General features: G+C 37.3%; 1 protein-coding gene across 1 annotated transcript; it reads left to right on the top strand.

Annotated features, from left to right (window-relative positions):
- The first annotated feature begins 147 nt into the window (after positions 1-147).
- Positions 148-11968, top strand: GSG1L2 (GSG1 like 2). Its single transcript, XM_058852572.1, has 5 exons — positions 148-1046; positions 2619-2666; positions 5816-5968; positions 8117-8228; positions 8930-11968. Exons 1-5 carry the CDS (start codon positions 737-739, stop codon positions 9183-9185), a joined length of 879 nt encoding a protein of 292 aa, XP_058708555.1. The 5' UTR covers positions 148-736; the 3' UTR covers positions 9186-11968.
- The last annotated feature ends 324 nt before the right edge of the window (positions 11969-12292 follow it).

The following is a 12292-nucleotide window of genomic DNA, read 5'->3' as shown; positions in this document are numbered from 1 at the left end:
CACAAAGTGAGAATATGCACACATAAAATAAGGATAATTCAGCATTTTCTCTAATGCTTCACCTCACTTGGGCAAAACTTGTGTTATGTGTTCATGGAGGCAGACTGGCCAGAAAATCATCAAGAGCAAAGCCAGGTAATTTATGACTTTTATTTGTCACTGGTGGAACTCTGAACACAGGCAGCCTCCTTTCCAGTGCTGCATGCTGTGAAATGCTGTAGCTGACCAACCAGTTTTAGCTCTTTATGAGTTTTTTATAGCAAAAAAACTGTATCCAATTTAAACAGTGCTCAGTGTTACAAAAGCATTTGGAATTGTGAGATTTTGTTTATTAGCACAGAAATAGAGAGATTCCATCAGTCTGACCCCACCTCCAAGCAAGGTGAATAGCCATGTTTTGTTTGTATAAATAAAACTTTAGTGATTGCACACTGGGGTATATCCAATGCTTCTGTGCTCTGTGTATGATTCATGGGGCAAATTATCATTTATTGTCACACTTCCTCACATTTCTTTCACAATACATTGCTGCCAAGCAACACTGTCCTTTATTCTTAATCTCCCCTGCCACATGATTTCTGGTCATGCCCAGATCTCTGCTCTCTGTCTTAAACTCCTAAGCTGGCACAATTTTCTGAGAGGGATGAAGAATGGGGTGGTGAAAGCAGGCAGGTGTTTCACCAGGCAGATTTGCAAAAGGGAGTTTCTGCAATAATTGCTGGAGCAGTTCTGGAAGATGCCAGCCTCGATGCCAGAGGCAGACAGGCGGCACAGAGCCTCAGCAGCATTTTCTCTGAGTTTCCTCTCTTTAGTCTTCTCTATCACAGCATTCAGCAGCAGTTACTGGTGTGAAGGGACGAGGAAAGTGGCCAAACCCTTCTGCAAGGGGGACAGCAAAGGGGATCTCTGCATCCGCTTCAACAGCGCCGACGGCAACAGCAGCCAGGCTGTGCAGTACATCTGGGAGACTGGAGATGACAAGTTCGTGGAGAAGAAGTTTCATGCTGGGATCTGGTATTCCTGTGAAGAAATGATAAATGAAGAAGGTGAGTAAACCCCTGGAAATTTATTGATAAAGTAATCGTTGTTCTTGCTGCTTATTTGGTGTGTCCTTCCCCTCTGCTTCGCTATTTTATGGTGATTTTTGTGGTGTTTGTAGCCTTTAAAAGTTGCTCTTCTCTGGCAATGGGGACCTTAGAGGGTACTGCCCAGCCAATTCCTAAAGAATTCCTAATAAATTCTGCAAGGAACATTGGTGTGCCAGGCTGGGGTTTTGATTGAGGTGACAGGCTGTGGTACAGATGAAGATTATTTGGTTTTTATTCCACTCACCATAACAGCAGGCGAAATGACTTTAACAGGGAAGCATTTCATTTTTCCAGTGATTTTATTCCATTAGTCAAAAATGAACATTCTTGCTTTAAATGATCTCTTCTGATCCCCTATGACAACATAAAAAACTCAAAATGTTTTTTTTGTTTATTTTAAATTGTTTGCCCTAATATATATGTGGGATCTAAATGAGTTCCTGGATTTCCTCTTGAGCACAAGTATTTCTACTTTCTTACTGTGATCTCACCTTGCATAAATCAAAGCAGAAAAGGATTAAAACATGATATGGACACTTACTAGCCATAAGTGGTGGCATTTAATTGGGTCTCACTCTGAATATGTAAATATTATTACAATGAAATTAGCTTGCCAATACAGAAACTTTCTAATCAATTTTGGATTTTTGTATAAGGGCATTACTGGTTCAAGAATTCAAGCATTTATTGTAAAACCAGATGAACATTTAAGTTTTTCCCTTTATTGTCCTGACCAGTTTAGAACAGTTCTAGAGCAGAACTTCAGAGAAACCAAAGCAGCTGTCACCTATGCTATAAAATGCAAATATTTTCACAGTCCCCTATCCTGAAGGTCCAGTTCTACCAGAAGTTCTTGTAAGTTATTGAGTTTTAAGGGGTAAATGATGAAGATCAGAGCAAATTACATCCAAAAGACACCTTTTATCCTTGCTGTGGGTGCCAGGCTTGTGTAATTTGAGCATCTGCTATGGAAGCTTATGTTTGGGAGCTCGTGTTTTCCGACTTGGGGAAGTTAGGAGCTGGAAAAAAACACCCAGAATGTTCAGATCAGAGCAGAATTAATTCCAAGAGCTTTGTTCACAGCATCTGTGTGGGGGTCAGGAGGGCATGTGGGTTTGAAAATCAAAGCTTACAGGAAGAAATTGGAATGAAGCTTAGAGGGAATTTGTTGCTGCTGCAAGGAGAGCAGCTCTGTCCTAACAGAGGATTGAATCCAGGCTGCCAGGTTTGCAAGGGAATTTTCCTCTCCTGGATTTCACAGCTACCACCTCATGGAAATCAATTCACAGCCTTCCTCTAAATCTCCCAGGCTCTGCTTCTACTTTGAAATAGTTTGTGAGAACTCTCCAGTTAACCTCAGGAGAAGGCTGATGGAGCAGGGTCTCTCTGGACATTAAAAACAGCTTCTGCTGATCATCCCACTTTCTGCTCATGTGATGGATTTTCCATTTTCTTCTTTCTATTAATCTATTCCTTTAGATCATTACAGAATACAAAATAATCCTGAATTTGATTTAATTTTTTTTTCAGGTGAGAAATGTCGAAGCTTTATCAGTCTGACTCCAGCTTCTGATCGAGGTAGATGTACATATTTTTTTAGTAGTCAAAACTTTCCTGATCACACTCACCAGTATAAATATTCTGCATTAAATTAAATTAATTCATTTCAAAAATGCTTGCTTTAATCTCAAATAGTTTTTTTGTCCTTTATTTAGTTTTCCAACTTCTAAATGAGGGTCATATGACTTACAATATCAATCTATGTCTTTCTGAAGACACTCCACTTGAATATGAGTGGCTTTTGAAATATGAACATGGGTACTGGAAGTCAAAATTTGTATATTTTTGCCCTCTCTCTCTTCATATCTCCATGTTTGGAATTCTGTGGCAGTGTGTGAACATCCACCCAGGAGGGGATTGAGGGAGATGTGCTGTGCACCAAACCAGCCTTGGTGGAATCTGAATCCCCTCCCAGTGCCTTACTCAGAGCTGTGAGGAGGCATTTCCATTATCTTCTTTCAAACATTCAATAATTCTTAATAAAGAATAATTAATTCTTAAAGAAGAATTCTAATTTTTAGTATGGAATATTTCAGATATTCTTGGGAAACATTCCTGCAGATGCTGCCATGTGCCTTCCTGGTCCCCAGTATGAAAACATCAGTCCATCACTGATCTGATTAGACCAATCACTTCACAAGTGGCTGATGGAGAAAAAAACCCCAAAACTTTTTCTTTCCAGCATACTGGGACTGGGATATTCTCCTGGAAATGCAATTTTAGACCCTTGGAGAAGGAGAAATGCTCAGTCTCTGAAGGCCAGTTTTCCTTCTACCTGCTGCAGTTTGTCATAGTGCCTTAACAGCAGATCAGAATTCTGCAGCATGAGAAGAAAGCTGTAAATGAGATGTGGGTGCAGTCCCAGGGAGATGAGGGGTGTTTGTGGGCCCTGCCCTGGGGGTTCCTCACAAGGAGAATTGCTGGTGGACAAAGAGCTGAAACTAACTCTGAACAGCATCAGCAAATGTCCCAGGCACTGGCAGGCCAGCTGGAGACTGCCAAGAAGCATCTGGGTACCTAAAACCCAGAAATCTCTCCCTGGCTGGTGAAATCCTGGGTGGAAATTGCCTCCTGCCCTGCACAGGAGGGGTTTGTGCTCTGCCCCTGTGGGTGCTGTGGGATCCAAAGTCAGGGTGCACCAGGCTCAGCCTTCCCAAATTGCTCAGCCCTGGCTCTCACACTGATCCCCGTTGTTCAGAGCATTTCTTAGAATGGCTCTGACCAGAAATGTTCAGATTCTCCCAGCTGGAGCAGCCAGAACTCTTGGGCAATGCAACATCTGGACCTCCTAATGAAAATCACAGTTTTTTACCGAGACAGATTTTCTGGAGAAACAAACCATGTCCAAGAACACCCACACACAGCCTGGCCCAAGAATTTAATGTCTAAATGGCCCATGGATCAGAGAAGCCCCACAGACACTGTCAAAGCCAGAATTTGGGGTTATACACCTCACAGACATCATCTCCTACCCTAGGTGGTGTCTGCTAATCAAGGATGTGTCTCAGCAGTGTTTCAATTTTTAAGCTGTGATTTTTTTGTGGATCTCTTCACATGAAATCACTGCTTGAATCCACAAACAGGTGTCTCAGGACACATTTGTTTTTTAAAAGGTTTGGGGAAGATCATTTGCCAGATCTTGCTACAGCAAACAGGACACAAGAAGGGCTGGTGCTCCTGGCTGTGGGACATTAGCAGGCTAAAGGCTGAGACTTTAATGGGAGGATTAACTTCTTGCATAAGATGTAATTAATTACCAGATCTCCAAAAAGAGAGGAATTAGCAGATAACCAGAGAAATGAATCTCAGTGAAAGCTGGAGGCTGGCTGGGCTCATGAAGGCTCCTCTGGCCAAAAAAAGTCAAGATCCTGTTTGGCTGAAAGTGGAGTTTGTGGGGAAGATTTTATTGAATGAGCAGACACCAGAGGTGTGTGTGGCACTGGCTCTGCTGCTCCAGGGTGCTCCTCTCTTCTATAAAAACAAATTTGTCTCTTTTTATACTAACTTTATTTCTTTTTATAATCACTTTGGTTTTTATTATATTAACTTTGGTTCATGGTGATTTTAGGCTGGCCACTGAGTATAAAACCACACTGTGCCACCTGTGAGATTCTAAACGTGTAGCAGGAACATGCTGAACATGCTTTTCCAATTATTATTATTATTGTTGTTATTATTATTATTATTATTATTAAGAAGAAGAAGAATAAGAATTAGTAATTATTAATAATTATTATTAACTTGATTTTTTATTTCAGATATCAAAGATCTGTAAATTCTGTAAATTCTAATACTAGAATTTATAATATCAAATAATGCTTTGATATGAATAATATCAAAGCATTCTGTAAATTCTAATACTAGATCCAAATGAAACAGTGTTAATGAATACAATGTATCAAGTAGCTTGATTTTTTATTTCCAACATGCTAATTATTATTAGTATTAGTATTAGTATTAGTATTAGTATTAGTATTAGTATTAGTATTAGTATTAATTAATGTATTTATTTTTATTATTTATTATTTATTATTCATTATTTATTATTTATTATTTATTAATTATTATTTATTATTTATTATTTATTATTATGAACTTGATTTTTTATTGCAGATATCAAAGATCTCAAAGCATTCTGTAAATTATAATACTAGATCCAAATGAAACAGTGTTAATGAATACAATGTATCAAGTAACTTGATTTCTTATTTCCAACATGCTAATTATATAATAATAATAACAATAACAATAACAATAATAATAACAATAACAATAACAATAACAATAACAATAACAATAATAATAATAATAATATGATGATGATGATGATGATGATGATGATGATAATAATGATGATAATAATAATGATGATAATAATAATTATGATGATGATGATAATAATAATAATATAATGATTATGATGATAATAATGATGACGATGATAATAATAATAATAATAATAATAATAATAATAATAATAATAATTCCAGTAATACAATCATTATAATTTTGGGTGTCCATTGGCACTGAACTCTTCCACAGATGCTGTCATTATCACAGCATCCTCACAGCCCGTTCTGTTTGTGTGAACAGCACAGATGGAGCAGGCCATGGTGGGAATGTGAAATGCTTGCTGACAGCAGCAGTGCTCTTGCTTTGCTTTCCAGGGGTTTTATGGCTCTCTATTGTAGCAGAGCTGCTCTACGTCGTGCTGCTCCTGACTGGGAATATTCTGATGTCAGTGGAAATCTGCTACTACAGCTCTGGCATTGATGGGCTGAAGATCAACGCCTTCTCTGCAGTGGTCACTGTGTTAGCAGGTACAGCCAAGCATTTCCTTTAATTACACCCAGAACATTCTTCCATCTGAAAATTAATAACAGTGCCCAAGCTTCAAAGCCTTTCCAATACCTACTGAGATGCTAACAGTGCAAAGTGAGGCTAAATTTTATGGGAAAAATATGATTTTTAATTAATTATTTCTTCATGTGGTCTGTTTTGAATTTTGTATTTGTGGCTTTTGCCGTCTTTAACTTAATAGTTTTAATCTGATCATTTTTCATTTAATTGTCAAGTTGGTTGCCAAAGTAGTCTACCAAGTAACTTGATTTTTTATTTCAGATATCCAAGATCTCAAAGCATTCTGTAAATTATAATACAAGATCCAAATGAAACAGTGTTAATGAATAAAATGTATCAAGTAACTTGATTTCTTATTTCCAACATGCTAAATATAAAATCAGCGCTAGCCAAACTCAAATAGCACTTTTAAGAGGGAGAAGAATGTACTTGGATAATTGCTCATAGAGAACTGTCATTAAAATTTGCTTCCATTTTCTGCACATTGCTTCATAATCCAGTGCTATTTAATCTTAGGATTTTAGGCAAATTCAATTTGGGAGAACTTTTCCCAGTCCAGTCTGAGGAATCAGCTCTGAATTATCTGTTTTATAATCTGCTGAGCAGGAGGAGGTTGGACCAGAGATTTCTGAAGGCACCTGAAAGATTCAATCTGTATTACAGAATTTTTATGAGGAATGTTGCAGTAAAACAATTACAGTTAATTTATTTACTAGAATTTCTTGTGGAGCACATGCCACTCTGCTTCATATGTTCTGGAGTGTTCAGAGTGATTTATACTTGATGATAGCATATCTTTTATGACATTTAACTGCAAGTCAGACAGATGGCAAAAAATTCATCTCAAGGTTGCATTTCTCTGCCAAAATTTTCGGCTTTTATCCTGATCCTAATGTTTCTGGATTTAATGTTCATACATTTGTGCCTTTTCTTATGAATTAAAGATTTTTTGTTATGCTTTTTCCTCTTAAACATAATCACATATTTAATTCATTACCAATCTCTTTTTTGGGGGTAAATAAATGAAGTTCATTAAACACCTGATCACGATAATGGGGGAAAAATAGAGAAGATAATTCCTTGCTCTTTGTATTTAATTTTTACATGTGAAGATGGCTCTTTCAGTTCCCTGAGTGCAGTCCCCAGCCTTTCCTCCCTGTAATTGGATTATCTCCTTTCTTCTTAAAGATTTCCCTGAAAGATGTCCAAGCAGTTAAAAATCTCTATTACCAATTCCATTTATTGCTCAAAACCAGCCCCATTTCTCCTGTGTCTGAGCAAACCTCACGATCCACAGACATGGCTGTTTTCAGAGAAAGAGATGTGAGCTTTATTGAATTCCTTAGGCAGTTTTTCCACCTACAATAATCCAAATAATCACAAATATTCACTTTTATTAATATTATTTCTTTGGTTTGGGCCTGTGAAGTATTAAGCAGACCTAGACAGGAAGCAGCAAGTTTATCCTGGATATTCTGTTTACCTCTATGAATAAAATTTCTTGAAACAGTAAAAAAGGGAAGAACATTTGTCCTAGCTGTTAAATTTATGTATGAATCATTTTGTAGGTATAAACCAAATTTAGTTGCCTTAATCTGGAATGAAGATGCAATTTCTTGTACAACATACACTTGATTCTATCTGAGCAATGCAAATTAAATTATTCAGCATCAGCCTCTTCCATAACCCAGATTTTCAGTACTTTCTAGTGTTTGTCCACTTTTTCATTACCTCATACCTGATAAATCTGGCTGCATTTACAGCACTGGGAGAGGGCAGAAAGCTGCATGGCTTTCAAAATCTTTCAAAATTTCAATTTCCACTCAGTGACAGGAAACTGGGAAATGTGTCCTGTGCAAGGCAGCTGAGCAATATTTTCCTGTGATAACTCAGGATTCCACTCCCAGGAAGTTTTCAGAGGATGAGAACCAAGTGTACAAATACACAACATTTCAAATACACTTAAATGGTAATGTCCAATATTTTTTGAGCTCTCTGTAGAATTCAGATACTTCATAAAATATTCTTCAAGAGTTTAAGGGACACCTACAAAGAAGAATGTCCTCAATTTACATTTTCTAATGTTTTTATAATATTGTATTTTTTAGGTCTTCTGGGCATGGTTGCTCACATGATGTACACAACTGTATTTCAGATGACTGTAAATCTTGGTCCTGAAGACTGGAGACCTCACACTTGGGATTATGGATGGTCCTATGGGTATTAACTGGTTTAGATTTGATTCTTCCATTACATTTGAGTCACTTTCACCCTATGTTCAAGGAATTTATAAGAAATTTATATATACCTAATTTAAGAATTATATATATAATTCTTATAGTATATAAATAATATAAATTACATATATATAATATAAATTATATATATATATACCTAATATAAGAATTTATATATATGTCCTTTCCTTTCTCACACTCATTTTCTTAGGAATACCTTTCAATGCTCTGAACCTGCTTTACCCTGCTATTTAATAGTGTCTTCTCTGTTCTTTTTAACACTTTTGGGTAACTCACATTTTTCTCAGTGTCCCCTGTAGATTTATGCTCTTAATAACTCCACCTTTTAACTTTTTATGCATTCCTCATTTTTTTTTAAAAAACCCTTTCTGATATTGAGCTCTGAGTTTAATAGAGAATTAAAGCTCAAATAGAGCTTATAGAGAGAAATTGGAGGTGAGGTTTCATTAAACAGGTATGTTAAATGTAGATATTACAACAAATATCTAGAGGTCAACTCAGTAAATGGTCATTAATCAAGAGTATTTCTTCCTCACCTAGCCTGTTCATCTTTCCCTAATACACACCAACACAACCACACACATAAGCAGTGTTTTCAAAAATAAAATCAAATATGAAAATGTCCAGCTGATTTCTGATAATTTTGGGTTTTTTTGTTTATAGCCTTGCATGGACTTCCTTCGCTTGCTGCATGGCTGCAGCTGTCACCACTATTAATAAATACACAAAAACCATCTTGGAATTCAAGCACAAAAGAAAAAAGCTGGAAAGGAGCTTTAGGATTCAGTACAAGTTTCCTGAGCACACAGCTCCAGAGAAAGTTTGCAATGTTTATGTGAACTCTTTCCAAAACCCCACAGATGACCCCGCACACGCGTTACGGAGCCTGCGGCACCTGGCCACCATCTCAGTCCTGTAAAGCTGAACCAGATCTCACAGCATCCTGTAAATTATAATACTAGATCCAAATGAAACGGTGTTCATGAAGAAAATGTATCAATGTGTAGTATTATTTATTTTTCTTAATAAAAAATATTTATTTCGGTGGTTGTTTCAAGGAAGTCTTGGTGTTGGAAAAGAAGATTCAGGTGTCTCAGCTCAGTTTACAACAGTGACACAAGTTCCCCACAGCTGTAGTTTTAAAGCAGTGTCTAAAGGCCAGAGAGAGTGAGTTTGTTAGAATTTTAGAACATCACTCCACCCTGATTCTTTATTTAAAATACTAAAAAATCCCATCCTGAAACTAAAACCCATGAAAAGCAGGGCAGTAAATCAGGCATGTGGTGCATGGCTTGAATAATTTTTTGTTATGAAAGGCACAATCTCTCCAAGAAAATCTGTGAACCTCAGTTTATGGTTTGAGAGTACACATGGTGGATTTGCTGTGAAAGGAAGGCTGATAGAGAGAACAGACTTTCATTGTAAACACTTACCTAAAATGAGAAGGCAAACTGAAATCTGGAAGATTCATGAGAAAGCAAACTGAAATCTGAAAATACATGGTTGTGGACAGACACAACTCACCTACAGAATTCTCCACGAATCATTCTGGCAACAGAGTCAGAAAGAATCAAATTTTGATTTATACATTTACACATGAAGAATCTATAATCACATTAAAGATGTGGAGGTGGAAATGACTGCAATCATCAGAGATGAGGAACACGGAGCTTCCTCATGGAACAGAGCCATGTGCCAGCTTTTATTCATTGTAGGTGAATCCTGTTTTTACTGAGCCCCTTGGGAAACTCTTGTGAGCTCTGGGTGGCAGAGGTTTTACACTCTGAGCCTCCTGAGCAGCTCTGGGCTCTGGGAAAACCCTTCTGTCTCTTTATTCAGGCAATAAATAGAGTTTGAGCTTGTTATGGCAGCAGGATGTGTAACAGGTCAGGTAATGGCCAGTGATAAGGTGGAGCTGATAACAGAGAAGCATCATTAAGTCAGAAGAAAACCATTAGTGGTAAGAGAGGAGAGGTTTTGTGTGTGTTTAATACATTCAAGAAATGAGATTTCTTGACCTTGTTGACAGCAGGTCCCAAAGCTTCACTGCTGCAACTGTAGAAGAATTATTTCTTAATATCAAATCAGAATGTCCTGTGTTCCAGTTCATGTCCATTAACTTTTTTCCTTCTACTGTGCATATTTGAGAAGGATCTGGCTCCACGTTCCCCACACCATCCTACTAGGTGGCTGCAATAGCAATAAGATTTCCTCTTTAATCTTTAGAAAAGTCTTTCTTTATCCTTTACAGTGCTCTGAAACTGCCACCTTCAGTTCAGCAGGGGAACAAAGCAGTCAATAGAAAGTTTGGTGCCCACTCTGTTAGGAGCAGTCTCAATCCCTTGACCAAAACACAAGATCCTGATTCCTTCCCCTTGTTTCACACATTTCTTTGTGATGGATATGTTTCCAGCACCTTCACTGATAGAGGAATTATTCCTGATTCCATCTGACTTTCTGCTTTTTGTCAACCCTAACTCTTTTTGCAATAGATTTTTACCCATCTCATGTTATTCCTGGGTGTCATGGAGGAATTTACACCTCATGCAGTAACATACTTGTTTGATGCCTACAAATCCTTTGAAAAATCCAATTTAAATAACTGCCTCATTTTTTATTTATTCATTTTCTTAGCCTGCAGGTTACTAACACAGCCTGACAGTCTCTGCCATATGCTGTTTCCTCAGGATTGTTTCTTACACTGGTTTGTGTGCATATAAAGTGCTGTAGGTGGGCAAGAGCCTTTCAGATAATTGTGCAGCAAGAATTTGTCCAGATCCATTCTTAAATCTCAAGCTGTCTGCTTTTTTTCATGCTAACCATTCAAGAAGCTGTATGTCTTCTGCTGGATATCTGGTAAATAAATTCACCTGATGAAATGCAAGATTTTTTATCCCTATTTGTAAGCCACTAATTCATATTCTGGCCTTTATTTTAACTTTGAGACTCAGTAAGCCCTGGAACCACATTATTTGAAAGCAGAGGAATAACAGCAGCATTTTTACTCTGATTCATTAGATCTAATCAATTTGATGAATGTGGCATCTCAGTAAATTTCAGTGGCACAAGGACACAGATCTAAAGTAGTCCTGGTTACCACTGGAAGTTAATGAGAGAAATAGGAAACCTCTGGGGTGCAACTCCTGTTATCCTCAACTCATCTGAATATTTCTTTTTCTCATGATAATATTCTTTATGTGCAACACAAATCCACAGGTGAGACAGTGAAACAGAGATCTACAAATTAAATAGAAAACTTCAGATTAAATAATATTTTTTCCCCAGAGGGAAAAAAAAAATATTAAATCTGAAATGCCAGTGGAGGAACCTCATCTTCAAGATGAGAAAAAGCCACAGAATTAGAGAAAAGTGTGACCCATTTAAAAGGTCATCTAATCCTTCTTTTCTTCTAGGCAGGATAAACTAAAGCTACATTGCTTTTTTACAGATGTTCCATTAATCTCTTCTTTAAAGCTTCCGAAGACAGGCATTTGAAAATTTCTGTGGCAATTTGTCCTTTGTGCTTAACTATTCTTAGCAGAAAATGCTGTCCCTGTAAATCTCCTTTGCAGTAATTTTAGCACATTGTCCTGCTCCAGCAGAAATGGAGAACGGTTCAGTCCTACCTTCTCTGCAGTACATGTTAGGAATTTGAAAATCATTAAGATACGACATTCTTCTACTTTCTAGATAAAAATACATCTGTGTTTTAAAACTTTCTTGATAGGACACAGGTGTTATTTTACCTCTTTCACTGCCTTCTACTGTGGCTCCTTGAACTGCTCACTGTTTTGAAGGGAAATTGTGTGAAGAATTTCTGCTGATCTCTAGAACATGTCAAATGGAGCAGAAGGATGATTTATTAACATGTAATCCACTTTTTTTTTACACCAAAGAATAATAGAAATCACAGAAATCAAGGAGTGGTTTGGGTTGGAAGGGACCTTAAAAAGCACCTCTATCATTCCTGCCATGGCAGGAACACCTTCCACTGTCCCAGGCTGCTCCAAGCCCATCCAACCTGGC

This window comes from Poecile atricapillus, chromosome 17 (assembly GCF_030490865.1).
Source record: "Poecile atricapillus isolate bPoeAtr1 chromosome 17, bPoeAtr1.hap1, whole genome shotgun sequence".
Taxonomy (NCBI): domain Eukaryota; kingdom Metazoa; phylum Chordata; class Aves; order Passeriformes; family Paridae; genus Poecile; species Poecile atricapillus.
The sequence above is the reverse complement of the archived record's forward strand: the minus strand, read 5'-3'. Positions and strand labels throughout refer to the sequence as shown.